This window comes from Perognathus longimembris, chromosome 12 (genome assembly GCF_023159225.1).
Source record: "Perognathus longimembris pacificus isolate PPM17 chromosome 12, ASM2315922v1, whole genome shotgun sequence".
In the NCBI taxonomy this organism is placed as follows: Eukaryota; Metazoa; Chordata; class Mammalia; order Rodentia; family Heteromyidae; genus Perognathus; species Perognathus longimembris.
Window position 1 is genome coordinate 3,338,581 of NC_063172.1, and position 21,617 is coordinate 3,360,197.

The 21,617-nt window shown below is 53.7% G+C and overlaps 1 protein-coding gene across 1 annotated transcript in view; it reads left to right on the forward strand.

Annotated features, from left to right (window-relative positions):
- Positions 1-12,145: 12,145 nt before the first annotated feature.
- Col22a1 (collagen type XXII alpha 1 chain) overlaps positions 12,146-21,617 on the forward strand; it is a 168,489-nt gene continuing 159,017 nt past the window's right edge. Inside the window, exons 1-2 of the mRNA XM_048358696.1 lie at positions 12,146-12,245; positions 12,988-13,554. Of these exons, the coding sequence (XP_048214653.1) occupies positions 12,149-12,245; positions 12,988-13,554 (664 nt within the window). The 5' untranslated portion in view covers positions 12,146-12,148. The remainder of the gene's footprint in view (positions 12,246-12,987; positions 13,555-21,617) is intronic.

The window sequence follows — 21,617 nt, forward strand, 5'->3', positions numbered from 1 at the left end:
GTGCACATCCAGGGACCCATCCCAAGTGACCCCCTTGTGCCTGCCTCAGGCCCCATCCCGAGCCACACTCTCCGAACGCCTCTGGCGCCCGTCCTGAGTGACACTCTTCCTCCGCAGACAGACACGCCGGGGCTCCTGGGTCAGGGGCAGGCCTGGGCTTCAAACTGCGAGCACACAGCCTAGACCCTTCTCATTCTAGATCGACTTTAACACAGATCTATGTGAGTCACACCAATTGGAATAAGGTCAGCAGAATTCATCTAGATGTGAACATATAATCCACATAAAATGGCAAATGTGTCTTTTGGGTGGCTGTTTTTCTTTCTGAATATTGTTCTTTATTGCAGTTGGGTTTTCTTTGTGTGTGTGTGTGTGCATGTCAATCTTGGGACTTGAACTTGGGACCTCACACCCTTGCTTGGCTTTTTTGCTCAAGGCTCGTGTACTACTACTTGGGCCACAGCTCCACTTCTGTCTGTTTGATGATTTGTTGGAGATGAGAGTCTCATGGATTTTTCTTTCTGGGGCTGGCTTTAAACTGTGATCCACAGATCCAAGCCTCCTGAGTAGCTGGGATTACAGGTGTGAGCCGCCAGTACCTGAAGCATTTTTAAATCATAAAGGTAATACAGCTGCCTTGCTACAAATGCAGCAGCACCAGCAATCCCCCCTCCTCCCCCTTGTGGTCTTAACTGCGGGTAATAACATTCTATGACTAGTATTATCCCACTACTATAACTAGTAGTGACATTCCAGCAAATGTCCATGTATAACCTTTCCACATCAAAATGCGCCCAGCAAGCAAAATGGAGAAGAATACTGACAAAAATCAATAGGCACAGTTAGCTGGCCTCATCACGTTTGGCAGGTAGGAGGCCTCCCTCAGATCTCCTACAGAGGAAACCATTGTAAGTCCTTTGTTCCTCTTGAGTGGAGGTGTGCTGTGAGCTTCCTGGGGCGTGGTGCTGGATCCCTACCCCAGCCAGTCATGTTGATTGATGGGCAGTGTGGGGCAGGGAGAGGATGGCCTCAGGCCTCCGTAGAACTTGTAACACTGACCAGTTCTGGCTTTCTATGTCCTGCCCAGCTGTTGTTGCCACTAGGCAGTGAGCTTGAGTCCATGAGCTCTGCCTTGCTCAGCTTAGAACCACCAGTTACCTATGCAGTGTTGGAACAGAGAGACAAGCCCCTCTTTAGAGAATGGAATAGCTTAAAAATATTGATAATGAATCCAGACACTGGTAGTTCGGGCCTGTCATCCTAGGTACTCAGGAGGCTGAGATCTGAGGATCGAGGTTCAAAGTCAGCTCGGGCAAGAAGGTCCATGAGACTCTTACCTCCAATGAAGCACCAAGAAAGCCAGAGGTAGGGTTGTAGCTCAAGTGGTAGAATGCTAGCCTTGCGCAAAATAAACCTCGGGGACAGGGCCCAGGCCCTGAGTTCAAGCCCCAGAATAGGTGTGCGTGTGCACCTGCACACACACACACACACACACACACACACACACACACACAAAATAGTGATACTGAGGCGCAGTGAAGCCGGAAGTCATAATGACCATGCCCGCTAGGGTGCCTCGCTGGTGTTACAGAGACTCCCGAGCGAGCGGCCTGGAGGTTCACCAGGCTTCCTGGCACCTTGGCTCCGTGGAGAGCCTGGCTGAGCCTGGCGGTCTGACTCCCTGGCCAGGCTGTCACAGTCAGGAAGCTAGGCTGGGCCAGGGTCTGGCTTTTCTGTCTACTAGCTCCGTGGTTTTGAGAAGCGTGTGGAGCTCCTCTGGACCGCAGCCCAGGGAGAAGTCTTGGCAAATGAGGAGAGGGTCACCTCAGGACCCCGGGAGTCCTGTCAGAAAACAGATACAAGCCTACCAAGGAGCTGAGCCGTAAACTGAGAAGAAATACCAACCGGATTTGGAAGGCTGCTGAGTAGGAGTTTTCCTGATAACAAAAAGATGTCATCTCGGAGGTGACGTCAGAGACAATATTGGGAGTTAGGAAAAGAAAGTGCTGGTGTTGGAGGAAGACAGAGGAGTCTTTGGGGGTTGGTTTAGGAGAGGTGAATGTGGAAAGGGAGCTTAGTACAGGCTGGGCGAGCCCGGAGACAGGATTTTAAGCTGGAGACAATAGCCTGAACCAGTTTGTCTTCTCCAGTGACGTCTGCGCTTAGGATAGCAAGAACCTCCACAGACGTACACGGTGCAGGAAGCAGGGAAATGCCGACCTGAGCAGATGTGGGGAGCCATTCTCTGCCTGTGTGGAGGGGTTGCTCCAGAGCAAAGCCAGGGTCCCGAGCTAGGCCACAGGGTCCTCGATCAGATCACAGGGTCCTATGTCTGACGACAGTGTCCTGGGCCAGACCATGGGGTCCTGGGCTAGACCATGGGGTCCTGAGTCTGACCCCGGGGTCCTGGGTCTGAGGACAGGGTTTTGCATGAGATGCCGGGGTCTTGCATTAGACCGCAGGGGTGCCTGTGGATTCCCCTGGGACGCAGAGGGGTCCGGGGCTGTGAAGTCGGCGATGCGCGGGATTCTTTGGGTAAGGACAGCCTCTCCTTACCAAGGCTTTGTCTCCCTCTCTGCCTCCATTCTCCATTGCGGCCTCTGACTGGCAACCAGACACGGGTAGGGAACCCGATCCCTCCACGCGGCAGCTGGGGTGGATCAGCAGCCAGGGGAGGTGACGGAGCTGGGAGAGAGACAAGCCGGGCTCGGCTCGCGGGACCACGGAGTGATGGAGGCTGCGGCCCCTGGCCCGCCCATCCCACCCCAGAGCCCCGGAGGGGCCCTTTCTGCTGTCCCCCCTCCAGAAAACGGGGAGCCCGATGGGACGCCAGGGACGCCAGGGGCCCTATTTATACACATGGCTTCACCGAGCAGACACGCTCAAAATACATTCAACAGAAATACCCCCTGTCCTCAAGCCCCTGTAACCCGAGCCCCGGAGGGGGCGGGGGGGGGGGGGGCAGGGGGCGGGGGAGGGGGCTGGGCAGAATTCCTGACCACTCATTTCCTCCCTCCAGCCCCCTGCCTGGAAGGGTCTGGATGGGCAGCAGAGGGGTTGGGGGGGTGGGGGAGAGCGGCCGGTGGCCTTGTCTGTCAGCCCTGCTAACTACAGCAAGCGCCCAGCTTGCGCTGCCTTCGGTTGAAAGTCCGTAGGCAGGGAGAAGCGCGTCTCATGAGGGCCCAGAGCGCTGGGCGAATCTAGGGGGAAAGAACAGAGCAAGGGGTCTTGTCTGGTTCTTGTCAAAACGATGACCAGGCTGACCTCTAATGGGAACACAGCTCTGCCCAGGGGCACCAACCCTCAGTGCCCCGTCTCCGCTCACCCCCCAGCACCCAGGGAGAAGTGAAGTCTGAGTTCGTCTGCATTCCATCTGCTAGCTAGGAGAATGGGCAGGCTGCGGGGACCACATCCCCGAGGAGAGGCGATTTCCACCTAAAACAAGAGACGGACTCTCCCTCCTCAAGGACAGAGATCAGAGGGCGGGAGATGCTAGGACCAGGCAGGAAGCGGTCTCTGGTGTGCTGACGAGAGGCAAGTGGTCTCAGGACACTCCATGTCTGTGGTACACCTGGGCCAGGGCATCCCTTTTCTCTCTCAACTCCTTTAATTCTGAAGTGTAAGACTCAAACACGATTCAAAGTCAATGAGCATTGCTGCCTGCTACCGAGCACCAAGCTCAAAGCACTGCCTTTCCAGAACCTTCAGTGTCCTGCGCAGTCATTTCCACATTTAGCTTCATTTCATTCAAAAGGGTGGGCTTTTTTTGGGGGGGGGTGGGGTGGGGGCGGCCCATGGACTTGTGTACCCAGAATGTAGACACAGCCACCGACATTTAATAACTAGAGAGATATTCCGGCCTCAGGTGTATTCCCCGTGGAAGGGACAGATTGTGGCTCAGGGCCCGTGTGTGGTGAATCAGTTCTCACCCAGAATGTCACGGACTTTGAGTGGACTCCTAGTAGGGAGGGGGAATTTCCTGTGTATCTGCAAGGCCTGTCGGTGCAGTCCAAGGGTGATGGATACCACTCACCCTCGTGGATGGAGCCGGGCCTCGGGTGCATGAGACAGTGAGGCTTTCCTATCACCCCCCTGGCCCCTGCTTGTAGCCTCCTGTGCCTTAGCCGACCTTGACCCCACCCTGCCATGTGCTCTCAGTGCAGCAAAGGCTAGCTAGCAGCTCTGATGGAGAACTTGCATCCTGTGTGCCCTCCTGTCAATCACAGCCAGCGTGCCCCTGGTTCTCGGGGACCTGGGTGAGGTGAGTGAGGTGTCGGTCAGCTTGACTGCTATCTGCCCGAGACTGAATCTGGGCCCCACAGGCACATGTCACGTATTGAAAACTCACTCTCAAGGAGCGGGTCTTAGGGGGTGTGGCATGGGGAGGTGCTTAGGTGACAAGGGTGGGCCCCTCTGGAATGGGCTCAGTGTCCGAAGAAAAGAGGCAGAGAGCTCCCTTGCCCGCTGCCCTCGGCCCCTGCCTCCTGTGGGAGACTGCGTGGAAAAGGAGGCCTCCATGAGCCAAGACACTAGATCTGTTGGTGTTTTATCTCGGACTTCCCATCTCCAGGACTGTGAGAAATCGGCCTCTGTTTGTAAGCTGCCCAGCGCTTCAGATGTCTCAGTAGACGAAGATAGTCTCTTATGTGTTCAGAAGGAAGAGGGATTTGTTATTCAAACACCTGTTGTCTTGTTGAAGCTGTGGATATGAATCAAAGATGAATAGAGTTATTCACTGGGTTGTTATTAAATGTATTTTATGGGTAGATAATAAACTGAGGAAACTGCCAAGGAGACTCTGTGCACTAACAAAGTGAGTTAACTTCGCTGACACAGGGCAGGGAAAGATAAAAGGTGTGTACTGAAGGTTTCCTTCCTCTCCTCAGAAAGGCCTGGATTCAGATCCATTCTCTGTCGCACCTGGTGATGTAACGGTGAACATTTACTGAGCTTTGTGGATTTTCATCTCACCCACAGGAGGAGATGGTCCCCTACCCAGCGACAACTCCTATGCACGCTGCATTTTTTAAATGAATGCACTTTATATGTGTATATTTATTCTGCTTTTCCAACATTATACTTCCTATGTGCACATATTCTGTTTTCCCAACATTACACTACATCATTGAGCTATTTATACATGCAGGGAATGTAAAATAAAATAAAATTGATAAAAGGAAAGAAGGAAATGATGCTATCTGCCTTACAGGGATTGCGAGGTTCCTGGGTGGGGTCATCTGCCTATGTCATCTGGGGGGACTGCACCCGTCACCCCCTCCCCCGTATCTAAATCAGTGGATGTAATGGAATGCCATCCCTCCACCACGGGGGCGGGGGTGGTCTCTGAGACATGTGCTCTAGGTCACTGTGCAAGTTTCTGGCTTCTTTTGTTCTTAAAGTCTTTCCTATTTCTTGAATTCCTTGTGTCCCGTGAATTCTACCTAGGTCCCATCCCTTGGTCCTCTACTTCACATTACTGTTCTTATGCTCATGCAAGGAATGAGATCACAGAAGATTCAGGATGTTCCTGGCAAGACAACCCTGTCCTCCTGTTTACTCCTTACAGATCCCCCAAGACTAGCTCAGGCCTGACCTCCTACAGGAAGGCTTCCCTGACCTCCTGGGCCTGAGTCCGGTGCTTGTGTTCTGAGCTCCCACAATTCTGTGTCCTCCCTTCTGTTCGAACACTGACCATACAGATACATAACCATCTCTGTGCTCGTCTGTCTGTACCCCTGTGCTGCAAGTTCATTGGACACCGTGTTGTATGCAGAGGGTGATGTGTGTGAATGTCATCACTGAATTAGAGACACAAAAAAAGAAATGCTTGGCACCTTGTGGAGTCAGTGTCAGCCAAGGTCTCTATGGAGGTCAGGTAATCCGTCTCTCCTGTGGAGGTCAGGTGATCCGTCTCTCCCGGTTAGTCAATAGTGACAGTGACAACAGTGCTGTATTCCATTAAGATCTTCGTAGATTGTTTAGATGTCTGAATTCAGAGATATTGTTATCTTTTAGAGCTGAGGAAACGGAGGACTGGAAACAATCAGGATAGTGGTATGTCCTGAGCATGTTCCAGGGTCTGGCTCTGTACTCTTAACTGATTAAATCAAAAGATAATTTGCCCAATACTGTGTTGTGTGGAATGTCTGGGGCCCAGAGAAGCTGAGTTCCCTGCCCTGGTTTGCATACTTTGTGTGCAGAAACTGGGAATTTGAACACAGGTTTCTTATGGAACAGCTTCACCACTATGCTTGCTGCCCCTAAGAGAAGCCAAATGATGACAATGACAAAATCTGTCAGGGCGTGGGAGAACTCCTTCATAGTTCACGTGGGTCCCTGGGGGAAGAGTAGAGGTTTCACTCCACGTGGAACCATTTTGAATCTAGAATGCAGTGTCTCCAGTGATCTTGGCTGGCTCCCTGGCAGCGCTCTTGAGACAGAAGCCACACAGCTCTCCCTTTCCTTCTCTGCCGATACATGTGCAGTTTATGCCAGAGAGAGCTCAGCAGGCATGTGCCAGACCTCGTAGCCAGGCTGTGATAAGAAGGAAGACACAGCTCAGGGCTCTGGTCACAGCCCCCCCCCCCTTGCATGCTTTTTATACACCAGCCAGATCAGATTCTACACAGAACTCGTCCCATCACCTGGCAACATGGCGGTAGTACCTTGTGTTGCCTGGACTCCCACCCTGGGTGGGCAGGGGCCAGTGTCTTGAGTCAGGCAGAGAATATAGATTCTGCCCAGGCTGCCCTCATAGTATGCCATATCTCATTTTCTCTCTCTAAATTGCTTTCTGCCAACTGTTTGTCCTCCCCCTTCCTCTGGGTCCCTGGATCAGGAATGCTGGTTACTATGGCGATGGGTTGGCTAGTAGAAGGAACCCAGCTCAGTAAATTAATTGCTGGGCCTTGCAGGGCCCATGAGCAGAGGTCTCCCTCCCAGAAACAGGGCTGTGAAATGGTGGCCTGTGTCCTGGCACCTTGGCAGCTAACTCCTGGCACAGAGATGTCCCCAACTACTGGGGCTGTGATCTGAGGTGAGGTGGGCCTCAGGAGGGTGACAGAGACCCTTCTGTATATCAGCACCCCTCATTTCCTGTGTCCTTTGTATCCTGCTCCAGGCAGCCTGGTTCCTGTAATTCTGCCCTACCCTGCCATGGAGGAGAAACCGTCCCCTACTTATGGTCCAGGGAATGGAGGGCCAGAGCTGCTCCTTCGGTCACTCAGGATGTAGCTTGGCTTCTGCCCAGCGCTGCCTCCTTCAGTGGGCATTGTTATGAGCCCTCCATTTATCCTGGGTAGGAGTCTTTTTCTAGTTTCTACTGTCTCTTCCAGAAGAGAGAAGCAGGGGGAATATTAAGTAAGACTCCCCAATAAAATAACAGCAGATCAAATCTAAACATGTGTAAAAGAAATTTACATACCATAGCCTGGTGAGAGTTTTTTCCCCTTGGAATGCAAGGTTGGTTTAACAGAGTGGATTTGCATATGTTTCCACATGGGCAGATCCAAGAAAGCCGTTCTCTTCCCTCTAGGATCCTGTCTGGAGATTTCTTCCAGAGGCTCTGCTCTTCTATCTAACTGTAAAGCCCTGGCTTTCTCCCTCCAGTGACCAGAGTGGCACACCATCATATGTGATTAGATCTTTGGTTTGTTCCTTTCTCTTTCTGTCCTTCAACATTGTTCAACTGAAATTTCAGTCACCCAGAAAAGCAAGAATGTGGGCTGTGTTCACCCCACCGGGGCCCAGTTCTCACTCCTCCATGTGGAGCCCCAGGGAGGTGCCAGAGGCCTTTTGTTCCCGTTCCCTACTCTATAAATGGAGTTAATTATGCAAACTGCTCAGGTTCAATGTGCTACTGTATTGCGTATGAAGACCTTAGAATGGCTCGTGACACTTGGCAAGCCCATGGTAAGTGTTAGCAGTCGGTGGTGGGGGGGGTGGGCCTTGGTGTCCCAGAGGCCCAACACCAGTGTAACTCAGTCATCATGTACCTGTTGTCAGCATTGGCTCTCCTCAACCTTCTGAACTCTACTTGGAAGTAGTAACCCAGGAAACCTGGCCTTCCCTTGTAACCATTCAGTGACAGTGACCCCACTTTTCCCCACACCCCTTCACTTGATTCTGCTCAGCTCTGGGATGCATCTTTCCATGTCTCCGGAGTCAGCAAGGGTCTGTCTAGGGTGGGCCCAGGGTGGTTTACTTATCTTTCCTCAGCACCTGACATGCCACACCATCTGTGAATGTTTATTGAATGGATAAACACACGGTTAAATATATAAACCCTGTCTAGATAGATCCTTGACTGTAACAGTGATAAACACTCTTAGCAATAGGTAGGCACGCGGCAATACAAAATACACAATGGAAAATAGACCTCAACAATAAACCCCATGGGTAAAAGGTATGCATGGAAAACAAGAAACACCATTCCCGTATACGCACTGGGAAAGATTACAGGGATACCCTAATCAGTGCTGCTGAGTACGTGGGGAATACGTAGGTATTGTTGGGTATGCTGGAGGCCCGTACCTTTTTGGAAAATAATATTTCTGTCAGGACTTTTACATAAAGCATAGGAGCTTCTAAGTGTTTTCCTAAAAAAAAAACTTACCTGAAGGAAATAATTGTACATGGGCAACGCTTTGGAACAAAAGTGTCTTCAGTGACATGTTAAAGAGAATGACCCATTGATGTCTAACATTAGACATTACGATTCGAAATAATTGTTTTAGTGACAGATATAGTTCTAGGTGACCAATAATGAGTTCAATAACAATGTTATTCCGGAGGGATTTTATCAGGCTGGGCCTTGTTCAAGATATAATGTTAAGAGAGGACGGATCTTAAGTATGGAAGGAGGGGTGTGTGTGCTAAGCTGACATGGATAAGCAGAAAGGATGCTCACCCTGGGTTCGAATCCCAGCACCCCTACCAACATCAGTGAGACGGACATCTCCACATGCCATAGCTTTTCACCTATAAAGTAGGGGAGATCTTGAGGCAGCATAGTGTCTGAACCTGAGAATTCAATAGGATTGAAAGTGGGGATAAACCTGGAGCAGACACTTAATGCCCCATTCTGTTGCTAACTGGCAGTTAGGTAATCCTTACTCTTGGTGAAGAATTTATCAGCTCCTGGCACCACTATGTTCAAATAGAATGGAGAAAGGATTATTTCTGTCCAATCCTGTGACCAGGCCAGTAGTCCAGATTCATAGTAGCTTCCTAATTTCCAACATGCATTTAGCTTGCTCTTTTTTTTTTTTTTTTTGGCCAGTCCTGGGCCTTGGACTCAGGGCCTGAGCACTGTCCCTGGCTTCTTCCCGCTCAAGGCTAGCACTCTGCCACTTGAGCCACAGCACCGCTTCTGGCCGTTTTCTGTATATGTGGTGCTGGGGAATCGAACCTAGGGCCTCGTGCCACTAGGCACTCTTGCCACTAGGCTATATCCCCAGCCCTAGCTTGCTCTTTTTTATTTCCATGTCTGTCTACATGGGGTGTCCATGTGGGGTGTCTGAGGCAAATTTGACCATGGGTGACATCAGGCTCAGTCCTGTGGATATTGTTCCTCACTGCTAATCCAGGAACTGGGAGGTTCTTTTCAGATTCACAGGAATGGAAATCTGAAATGGTAACACTTGAGTTATCAACCTTCTCTCTTCTGGTCTCATCTTCCTTCCCTCAAGTGTTAATTGAGGACCTGCACTGGTCTGTGTTTTATACTTGTCACTGAGGCTATAGAAACCAGGAGGCCTCAGTTACTGCTCTTGGAAAGTGCCATGGCACGGGGCAAACAGACCCATGGGAAGATGCATGCAGCGTGATACATTACGTACTGTGACCAGGCCCAGTGCAGCGTCCATCAACCAAGGAAGGACATGAAGAATAGTTCCTCTCCTGAGTACCTGCATCCCTGTGGAGGGAACTGGTCATGTAGGAGGAGGTGCAAGCAGAATTCAGAGGACCAATGAGCCCTAAGTGGTTTGTGGGAAGGTGAAGGTGGAGAGCAGAATGTGTTAGGTATTGGCACGCAGTTCGGCATGGGGGCAGTCTGTTTGGCAAAGTGCATCTGAAATTTGGTGTCTTCAGAGCTGTGCTGTTCACTGGCATTTGGAAAGTGTAGAGAATGTGAGGAAATCGAAGCCTCTCGAGGCTGAGAGGCTGTAGGTAGAGCAGGGACACCCAGATGCCCTGCAGACAGGGTGGCTCTTCTTGGAGATGTGCCTCTGGTCATGGGGCATCGGTCCCCAGAGCCATGACTGCTAGGCATGTGACTGGGGCAAGTTCCTTCCCATGCAGAAGTTAGTTATTGATGATCTGTAAAATGGGGGCGATCGAGGGGTTGTTAATAATTGACTGGCTCAACCATGTTGAGACCAAGATGGGGTCATCTCAGATTGAGGGGCACAGCCTGTAGAAGATGAGATGAGAGAATTTTCCTGGAAATTTCCCAAGAAATTCTGTTACTGGAGGGTAGAGGCTGCATGAGGGAAAATAGATATGGTGGTCAGTGAAACCTAGGGGGGCATCTTGCTTTTCAGTGCATATGCAGCTTGCGTGTGTGCATGTGGGGTGTGTGTGTGTGTGTGTGTGTGTGTGTGTGTGTGTGTGTGTGTATGAATGTCCACAGGTACAGGGAGACCGGAGGGAGCAAGCAGTGTGGCCAGGGCCAGTGAATTGGGCAGAGGCTGGTTCACCTGTGTTTGTCATCAGGTTCAGTTCTGGTGATGTTGTCCTTCATTGCGAAGCCAGGGTTTTGGAGCTTCCCTTTCAATTCACAGAGACAGAAATGTCAACACAGTTCCGAAAAATGTAACGAAGAGGAAAACATCTATATGTGCACGCACACACACACACCTGCACGCACATATACACCTATATGCAGATACATAACCTGTACACAATCACACCTGCTTGCACACACACCTGCATGCATGCGTACACACCTGCACACATTCACATACCTTCTTGATCCCTCTGCCATGTCATTTTTGTTTGCATCATTCCTCTTGGCTTCAGTCCGGGCTGTTGTTGGTGGCCTGTGGCTTCCATTGTAGTGGATGTCCCAATTCACTGAATGTGTTTTCCTTTCTACAAGACTGAGAATGTGTAATTCTTTCAACTTATTCCCTCATGGTCTGCTTAATTTGTTTTTGTTCATTAAAATATAAAAATCCAGGAGTCCCCCATTATTAAAGTAGAGTGACACGAATGCCCTGTTGCCTTTGAGAACAACTCCCCTTCCATCACAAGTATTCAGGCGTGGGGAGCCCTTGCGACATTCTTTATGTCCCCCTCACCTTCCCGGAGACACTGGCTGAGTATCCATCCTGCATGCTGGGCTTCAGTCCCTGCCTACAGCGTGGCACCCGCCCCTGAGCATCTGCTGGAAACTGGGGCGGGCAAGGAGGCAAATGGATAAGGAGGCACCCACCCACGGCCACCGAGATGGGAGCTCGGGGGTCACTGGGGGCAGCCAAGGATGGCGCCTCATCTGGCTAGGGAGGAAGGTGCCTGGGAGAGAGTGGAATCTGGGCCGAGTACCCTCGGGGCTCTCCGAGCAAATGTGGGGTCTCAGAGAGGAGGGGCTGCCAGAGACCTGGCTTCAGGGAGAAATTGCTGGAAAGCTCGCAGCTACCCAGGTCCATCGCTGGGTGATTGGGGAGAGGAGTGAGGTCAGGAGCAGGAGGTCGCGGCAGCTCTGTGAGCCGTGTTCAGTAGGGGGTGACGAGGACATGACTGAGGGGGTCCAGACAGGGTGATGTGGGGGCGTCCTTTGCATCAAGACCTCTGCTGTTCTTCTCTGTAGCCCTCTGTCCTGCCTAAGCCTGGCAGGGCCTCTGTGCCTTTGCTGGCTGGGTGGCTGGAAGGACAGTCGGGGGAAGCTCGGCGTTGGTCTTTGGGAGTCTCACGATGAAGCCGAGGGGGGAAGATGGCCTGCAGGCCCTCATACACAGAGGATTCAGCCGGGACCACAGTACTCCCCAAGGCCAGGGGACACAGGATTCCGCACTGCCTCCCAGGGCGACTCCAGCTCCAGAGCGCTTCCAAAGGGTGTGTCTTTCTCCACACAGGGAATGTTCTACTAGACACTGATGCGTCTCTTCCTGGCCAAGGATCACTGGTCTTCAAGATCCGGAGAGCCATGCCCGGCCCCCGAGGGAGCGCGGTGGCCTGCCTCCTGGGGGCGCTCCTGTTGTTGCTGTGGGGCGGTGATGGTGGCTGCCAGGCCCAGCGTGCAGGTAGGCCCTGTGGGGTGGACACGTCGGTGTGTGCCTGTCGGGGTGCAAGGGGGTGTGGACCCGTGGGAGAGATCACGATTATGCTGTCTGCGAGTGCGAGAGCGCCAGCAAGGGCCGGCTGGAGCCATTCATCTAGAACCGTGCGGGAGAAAGGAACGTGTCCCCGTGCGGGGGATGGGGGGAGAGTGCGTGTGAGAACGTGTGCATGCATGTGGTGTGTGACAATATGAGGGTCAGAGTCCGAGTGTGAATGTGTGAATAGGCACGGGCGTGTAGAAATGTGTGCGCACGTAGGGCTATGATAGTTTGGCGTGTGTTCCCATGTGTGTTACCAGAAGGCGTAAGATTGTGTGAATATCTGTGTGTGTGTGTGTGTGAGAGAATGTATGAGTGCAAATGTGTGAGGGTGGTAGGTAGCCTGCGAGTGTGTTCCCGGGGGCCAGTGTAAGTGTGTGAATACACGTGGGTGTGTAAGGGTGCATGGGTGTGAATGTGCGTGAGCGCGGTGCGTGTGTTACTGCGGGCACGTGAGGGTGTGCGTGTGAGCCTGGGGGGTGGGGAGGCCGTGTGCCGGGCCACTGTGCACTCGTGTGACGGTGAGCGATGGGTGTGTGGGAGGGCCCCGCCCCGGCTGGCCTGGGCCTGGGACCCCGCAGGGGCGCGCACGGGGCACGGGGCGGGTGACCCGGCCTTCACCCATCCCCATGGCCTTTCCCACCCCCCCCGACCCACCCCCCCGCAGGCTGCAAGAGCGTGCACTACGACCTGGTCTTCCTGCTGGACACGTCCTCCAGCGTGGGCAAGGAGGACTTCGAGAAGGTGCGGCAGTGGGTGGCCAACCTGGTGGACACCTTCGAGGTGGGCGCGGAGCGCACGCGCGTCGGGGTGGTGCGCTACAGCGACCGGCCCGCCACGGCCTTCGAGCTGGGCCGCTTCGGCTCGCGCGAGGAGGTCAAGGCCGCCGCCCGGCGCCTGGCCTTCCTCGGCGGCCACACGCGCACGGGCGACGCGCTGCGCTTCGTCACGGCCCGCAGCTTCTCGGCGCGCGCGGGCGGCCGGCCCGGGGACCCCGGCGTCCAGCAGGTGGCCATCCTGCTGACCGACGGCCGCAGCCAGGACCTGGTGCTGGAGGCCGCGCGGGCCGCGCACGCCGCCGGCATCCGCCTCTTCGCTGTGGGCGTGGGCGCCGCGCTGAGGGAGGAGCTGGACGAGATCGCCTCGCAGCCCACCGCCGCCCACGTCTTCCACGTGTCCGACTTCGACGCCATCGACAGGATCCGCGGCAAGCTGCGCCGCCGCCTCTGTGAAAGTGAGTGGGTGGGGACCCTCCCCCCCATCCCCTCACCCCCCACGCGTGTCCACGCGGCCTCGCGGGGCCCAGGGTCCGCCGTGAGCCGTGTCCTCCCCCCCCAGGGCCCAGCGCGGCCTGCCCCCGTGGAGGGAGGGACGGACGGACGGACAGACAGATGCTAAACCTGATGGGTAGACAGATGATAGGGTTATAGGTGATAGGTGGTAGATGAGTTGATAGAGGATAGGTAAGTGATCAATAGGCGATAATAGATGATTGGAAGAGGATAGATAACTGTATGACAGGTGATTGATGATCTGTGATTGGGAGATAGATAAGTGTATTTGTGCCGATAGGTAGACATGGGGTGTGTGTGTGTGTGTGTGTGTGACAGTACTGGGGCTTGAATATAAGGGCCTGGGCACTCTACTGCTTGAGCCACAGCTCCACTTCAGACTTCTGTCTGGCTGGTTAGTTGGAGATGTGCGCCTCATGGGACTTTTCCTCCCTGGGTTGGCTTTGAACTGTGGTCCTCGGGTCCCAGCGTCCCGCGTGGCTAGGATTACAGGTGCACAACAGCTTGTTTTCTAATGCTCTGTCGGGCCCTTCCAGGCAGAGGTGGAGGTCCGAGATGGGAAGGCCCTGGGGATGTGCGCGCTGGCCCCACGTGGAGCTGGGAGGCCCACGCCCCTCTCACGTGGGAGCGTGGGCTGCGGACCACGCAGAGCTGCCGAAGGTGGAGAAATCAAGCGATAACATGGTCTCGGGCAGGCTCGGTGGAGGGTGCCACGCACCCTGCATCAGCCCTTTAGGGACAGTCGGGGGCCGTGTCTTTCAGGAACTGAGTTGGCTGTGCTTGGACATAGCCAGAGCTGAGGTCTCTAATGGTTAGTCTGGAACCTGTTCACTGAGGTTGGGACTGGTGGCAGGGTGGGAGTCTTGGGTCACCGGCTCACAGACAGCCGACGGCCCTTCTGTGCGGCCCTTGGAAGTCTGACCTCCAGCACCCTGGTGGGGCCATTTTGAGGCTACCCGCCCCGTGAAGGTAGGAACGACGGACTTGCCTCCCCAAGGCCCGGCCTGTCTCCACCTTCTGCCTCTGCCTGCTTCACTGGGGTGGCATCCGCCCGTGGCTCCCAGTGAGAGCTGGGTGGCTCTCGACCTCGGGGACCAGCAGCAGCTGTGCTCCGAGGCTGGTGGCGGGCCGGGAGCGGAGGCGCAGCCCGTCTTACTGACGAGTAGGTGTCTGAGCAGATCTGGCTGGGAATCCCAGCGGGTTCTGCCGTGGCTGGGGGTGGGGGCCGTGGTGGGAGGACCCGCCCATGCTGTCTGTATGTGGGCTACTGGGCGTGGCTGTGCAGGAATGTGCCTGGCCCGAGGCCCAGGGAAGAACTAGCTAGACCATTCCAGAACCTAGCATGGGCCTGGGTTTCCTTGCCCCACTGGGAGTCCCCGTGGTGCTTACTTAAGGCACTTAGGAACCCATTATTTATCTTTCAGGGTATCTACATCGGTGTGGCCTTGTACTGATTTCTAGAGCCACAGGAAAAGATGTCCTCCAGGGGCTCCTAAGTCTTAGAGTCGGGAAGGGCCCAGGAAGAGTGCTGGAAACACAAGGCCAGGCGGTCCCATGGGCAGGCCCTCGTGGGGTAAACTGAGTCAGGGGAAGCAATCCTCATGAGCCAGGAGGGCTCTGTGGAGGAGGTAGACCCAGGCCATCCCCGAGCGGCATAGGACTGAAAGGAAGAGGCAGCGTGGTAGTATTCCAGGGGTGCCTCCGCCTGGCCGGCGTGGCCGGGTTGCCGGCGAGACGTGGAGGGTTGTTGGGCTTTGCCTGCTTGTTGGAGATTCGCCGCAGAGGGTCGGGACAGTGTCAGCTTTTACTCATGGGCCTGCGTGGTCTGCGCAGAGCGTGGAAGGCCCGGGGGACAGCGGGGGAGATGTGTTTTACTGAAGGCCAGAGGCATTCAGAGAGCTGTGCTTTGGGAGAGATCCTTGATGAGAATGGCTAGGACACAAATGGCCGGAGAGCCGTGTGGAGCCAGCCTGTCCTCCGGTGTGCACCCAGAGGCCTCGGCTGTGGATGTAACCTTGGTGACTTCACTCCACCCTCGTTACCCCGCCTCAGACATCATCATCTCCTCTTACCCATCTGCATCCTCGGGGGTTGAGACCAAGCTGGGAAGGGGGAAAGGAGCCTGATGAGGGGCCCGGCAAGGCTGGGCTAGGGGGTGGCTTTAGGGAAACACTCGCCAGAAATCTGGGCCGAGAAGAGCCAGACGCAGCACCGTAGCTTCACCTAAGACACGGATGAAGTGCAGTGCGGAGAGTCGGGGGTGAAGAACGCCTTGCTCCAGGGTCTCGGAAGCAAGGCTCAGCCACTGGTACCCCCACATCCTGCTTCATTGTTTCGCCATCTCAGCAGGGCCCGGTGCAGACTTGGAAACACTCGTCTGTGCCCGGGAAATGTTTCTGTGGCGGAAGAGATCATCTCAGTGAGGCGGGCCCCTGGGATGTGAAGGTGGGACTCGGAGCAGGGTACGGCTTCCTCCTCTTCAGAGGCTGCCCTCCTCCCCTGTGTGGACTGAAGGCCGGGGTCATCTCCCTGACCTTGGTCCCTCAGGGCATAGGTGGCAGAAAACCCCACTCTAAGTGGCCTGAAGAAGGAAGCGAGTTTATTTTCCCAAAGGAGTGGAAAGGTCAGAGGTCAGCCATTCACAGGATGAGATCAGATCTTGTTCTTCTCTCTCTCTCTCTCTCTTCCTAAGTTTCTGTCTGGGAAAACGGCCACAGGCTCTAGCAATCAGTGGGTTTCACTGAAGAGGGACTCATGAAGGTTGGGATGGACAGATGACCTGAATGAATACATAAATGAGTGGGTGAATGAATGGATAAATGAGTGTCCCAAATGATCGAATTGCTGAAGGATTCCGCTGCTTCCTGGATGATAACAAAAGTGAAGGAAGTACTGTGTCCTCTCCTAAGTCTGGTACTACCTCTTTTTGCTTGGTTGCTCCCTGGGAGAAATGTAGGGGACTCAAGGTGAGTAGTAGTGAGAGGTTCTGCTGTCAGTGGAGTGTCTCTAGCATATTGTCTTGCTCCATTCCTTCACCCTTGTCTGCGTATAAAGTGTCCATATTGGCATTTACACCGGAGGCCATGGCTTCTCTAGACCCACCGTAGCCGACATGCGGGTCTCCTGAGCCTTGGGATACAGGGCAAGTCTAACGCACACACCGAAGTCTGTAGACTTACTGTGAGAAAGAAACATAGATTTCCACAGGGCTCTTAGATTGCACATTATGGTGCTAATATTTTGGAAACCTCTTGCTCAGCTATTAGAACCAATTCATCTTGCTCTCTTGAATTTTTAATGTGGCTGTTAATGAACCACATCACGTAGCTGGCCCCCGTTTTCTGTGGGATGTTACTCTCGGAGGTAATAACACGATACTGTGAATGCGTTCGGCAGCTTGGGTGGTGGTGGGGGCTGGGATTGGTGGTGTAAAGAGACAGTGGATGTAGAATCTCCAATCTGGGGCCATTAGACTTACAAACAAATATCAGATCTCTCCCTCCACCACCCTAGGAATAATATGTACATTGTTAGTTCAGTATGTGCTTCAAGTATGTGATGGCATCATTGCTAACTTACCCCCTCTTCCTCTTTCCTATCTTTCTTACCCTCTTCCTTCTTCCTTCTCTTCCTTCCTTTCTTCTTCCTCCCCCCCCCCCCTTTCCCTTTCTGTGATGTTGGACACAAGTCTGTTTGTTTCCAAAGCGCCATGACCTCTCTTTCTATCCAGCTCGGTCACTAAAGGGGAAAAGGGGCAGGCCTGGGGGTGGGCAGGCTGCTTGGCCTGCCCTCGGTGCTCTGACACAGTGGCTTTGGGCCCCGCACGTCACAGTACCGGCTCCTGCGTCTCCATGTCCTCCCCGGGGGCTGTCAACCTCAGCTTCCTGCAGTGTGTGCGGTAGAGGCTGTGGCCAGGCCCAGCCCCAGAGCCTTGGTAGTAATTAAGAGCCTCCTCCACCCCGGGTTCTGTCATGGCCGCAGGACAACCTTTATATAGCTTATCGGGTTGTTGTAAGTGGGTCTGTGAAATGCCAGCCGGCCACCGCCGAGGAGGCCTCCACCTACTTCTATTCTGGGGACAGGCTGTGGTGGTCTCTCTCCCATCCCCAGGGCCTAGGGCCCTCCCGCATCCTGTCTTATTGGGCTGAGATGTGGGTCTGGACTAGGGGTGTGGCGGGGGGGGGGGGAAGGGGGCCTCTCCACACTCCTGCGGCACTGTAACTCTGGGGACACGTGGACATCTCTCTTTCTCTTTTTGTTCCATGTGTGTTGTGGTTAGTTGTATTTCTACTCCAGTGGGACTTTTGACTCCTGGGTGTGCTATTTTCCCAAGGGAGGTCAGGGAAAAGAGAGAGAGAGAGAGAGAGAGAGAGAGAGAGATTTTTATTTGTGTGTGTGAGCAGGCAATCAATTCTGTCTTAATTGTTCGCTTTGGGTGCTAGCTCGAGAGATGTGCGAGTTTAGACCCTGAGTCTTGCTTACTCAAGTGTGGGCCTGTTTGCTACATGGAGAGAGGATTCGGTGGGCAAAGGGCCTTGAGGATTCTTGGGGGCTTTCCCTAGCTTTGACCTGTGGCCAGCCTGCTCAGATAAGCCATTGGCCACCCATCAAAACTTCACTTTGTACTTTTTTTTTTTTTTTTTTTTGTCTTTTCTGGTTATGGGGCTTGAACTCAGGGTTTGGGCGCTGTCCCTGAGCCCTTTTTGCTCAAGGTTACTGCTCTACCACTTTGAGCCACAGCTCCACTTCCAGTTTTCTGGTGGCTCATTAGGAGGTAAGAGTTTCATGAACTTTCCTTCCCCGATACGGCTTCACATTGTGAGGATCTGAGTAGCTAGGATTACGGGAGTGCACCACGAGTGCCCAGCTTTGTATTTCTTTTCCTGTGTGTCATACAAATCTTTTCAATAGAGGGCACATTTATGTAATTAGAAATGGACTAAATAGACATAGCTAAAACCTTGTGACTGCGGAGTTTAAAGGAACTCATCTGTGTATTCTAGTGTTAGGTTTAATGCACGTTTACTGAGCCATATATAGTCTTTCAAGGCATCATCCTGAGGTCTTGAGGGTCAGACCTATGTCATCGTGCATGAGGGTGACACTTGCCAGAAAGAGAGGAGCTAGATAATGAAATAGTCATGGAGTGGGCCAGGCGATTTCCTACTGTGATAAGTGCTCTGAGCACCCCTAGTAGATGTTGCAAAGCACCAGCGTGGTGTGGGTTAGAAAGTCTCTCAGAGGAGGATCTCTCTCTCTCTCTCTCTCTCTCTCTCTCTCTCTCTCTCTCTCTCTCTCTGTACACCTGTTTGGGGGTTTGAACTCAGGGTCTGGGCACTGTCCCTCAGCATTTTAGCTCAAGGCTGGTGCTCTACCACTTGAGCCACAGCGCCATTTCCGGCTTTTTTGGCGATTAATTGGAGATAGGAGTCCCAAGGGCTCTCCTCCGTAGGCTGGCTTCAAATGCCGATCCTCAGCCTCCTGAGTGGCTAGAACCACAAGTGTGAGCCACTCGTGTCCAGCTTTGAGAGGAGAAAACCTGAGTGGAGCTTGGAATGACTTGGAACGACCACACACCTGGGTGCAGAGGGGCTGGGGGATCCGGAGGCTGGAGAGGAGGGAGCTGGCTCTGCCTGCCCCGGTGTGGCAGGAGACCCAGCCCGGGGGTGGGCACTCGGGGAGGGGGGGCAGGGGCTCACATCACTTAGCAGGGAGTCCAGTGGTCTCCATGTTTAAGAGGCAGAGCGGGGGCCCCGCTACATGGCTTCTTTCCTACGTTCACATAGCTAGAGGGGACTCACGGGACAGCCGGGCTCCTCTCTCAGCCAGAGGCCAGTCCGCCTCAGGGACCCTGAGGTAGAGCCATCCCTCCCCGTGAGGACGTGGCCAGAGCCCCAGGGCTGAGCTGCTAGCCCCGCTGCCTGCCGGCACACTAGGCCTGGGAAATCCTTCCGTCACCGGTTCCCTGTGGCCAAAGTGAGTCTGACGTTGTCACGAAAGAGGCCGTAGCCCCGCTGGTAGCCTTGTCCTCCGTGACCACACCTGCCTGACTGTGTACAGCCCCTTACGCACACACATCACAGGTACACACTCACATCTCGCACGCATATATACACCTCCCATTCACACACATCGTGAACACAGACTTTATAATCACAGGATACCCGTACCATGCTCCCACGCACGCACACGCACGCACACACGCATCACACACACTACCCACGGCTTACACACACACGCCGCCCCTATCCTCACACCTGCCTCACACACACCGCCTGTGCCCCCGGCACCCCCTCCCCCCACATCTGGAACACACATGTGACCAGGAGGTGACCCTCCCGGCCGCTGGCTCTCGGAGGACTCGGAGGAGCTCCAGGGAGGGACCGGTGGCCGCTCCGGCTGTGGTTTCGGAGTGAGCGCCACGCCGAGCACTGCGGCTTGGCACTTGGGGCCACGTTGACCTCAGGAACCATTTAGGCCTCAGCCCCGCCCTCCGCGGAAGGTCACTGCGAGTTCCTCTTGGGAACAGGCGTTATGATTTTGCTCACCAGCTAGAAATAGTAATCTAGTTATTTAATTCTGAGTATGTGCTGGGAAGTTTCATTAGACAATTACTGAAAATGATGAAACACTTTAAAAACACACACACACACACACCCTTCATTTATTTTTTATTAGTTTTCAACGGGCGTCCTTCAAGGAAGGAAATACAGTTTCCCAGCTCTGTCCTAGCTTGTCTGATGTGTGTCTCTGAGAGATTCCTGTCCCTGCCTAGAACTGGAGCCCTGGGAATAAGCCTGAGAGGAGATGGTGCAACACAAAGCCTTCCTCCACTCACCTGTTATACTACACTGGGTAGCGCTGTCTCGGTTTTCACTGTGAATGTGTCTTCCCCAAGGGCCTGGTCTGTGCCCCAACATAGTCTTCCTTCCTTCCTGTGTTCCCAGTTGTGATTCTCTATGGCAGTATAGTATAGATCTTCCTCTTCATATGCATGCCGGCTGCTTCCTACAGGATACCTCCGAGGAAAGGCGTTTGTGGGTAAAGCTCACTGCCCGTGTCAGCCAGACAGGGTGGTGGTTATCAGCGTGCACTGGTAAATCGCCCCACACAGAGCCGGTTCCCCAGGACCTTCTGTCTCTCCTCCTTCCTCTCTGTGGCCTCGGCCAGGTTAGTGACCTTCTACTTCCTTCATCTCTTCCTGTGAAGCCGATGGCTCCGTCTGGGCCGTGCCCCTGTCTTGTAGAAGGTGTGAACAACTAGTGAGTTAGTGCCAGGCATTCTGGCAGCCTTGGGCATGTACTCTTAGTGTATATACTTACACACATGTATGTAAACATAAAGGAAAGGCTGGGCATCCTGACACACATATGTAATTTAACTTTGCTGGGGGAAAAGTAGGACCCTACCTGAAATGTAAACTAAAGCAAAATAGAATTGGGTGTGTGGTTCAAATACTAAGGACACTTGCAAATGGAAGGCCCTGAGATCAAAACCCAGCACCACCAATAAATAGATAGATAAATGGTAGCTGTGTGGGTACAGAGAAATTATCAAGTCCAACACAATTCACATTTATTATTATTGTTATTATTAATTTCCTCCCAGAACACTTCGCAGCCACCCCTTCTGTGAAATTGTGACTCTGCACCTACGTTATATACATCCGCTATGCCACTGGGTGCAGTTGAGCTCTACAGGGTCCCAAGCCATGGTAATATCTGTTTCCCCCAGCCCCAAATGCTCTTTTGACCCCCAGGTGGGATGCCGTGCAGTCTCTCCATACGCTCGTGGCCGAGACACAGGAGAGGGGCCCCGAGAACATGGCAGGGCCTGGGGTTTGGATCCAGCCTCTTCCTCAGAGGCTGTGACTTCCTGGCATCAGGTTCAGCAGCGGACTCGGGTTTAAAAGCTTGAGCTAAACCCTCTATCCCGGCCACACCAGCTGCTCCTCGGTTACTCCCGTCGGCCTCACCAGGACCATTTCCTGGCAGCCTGTGTCCTT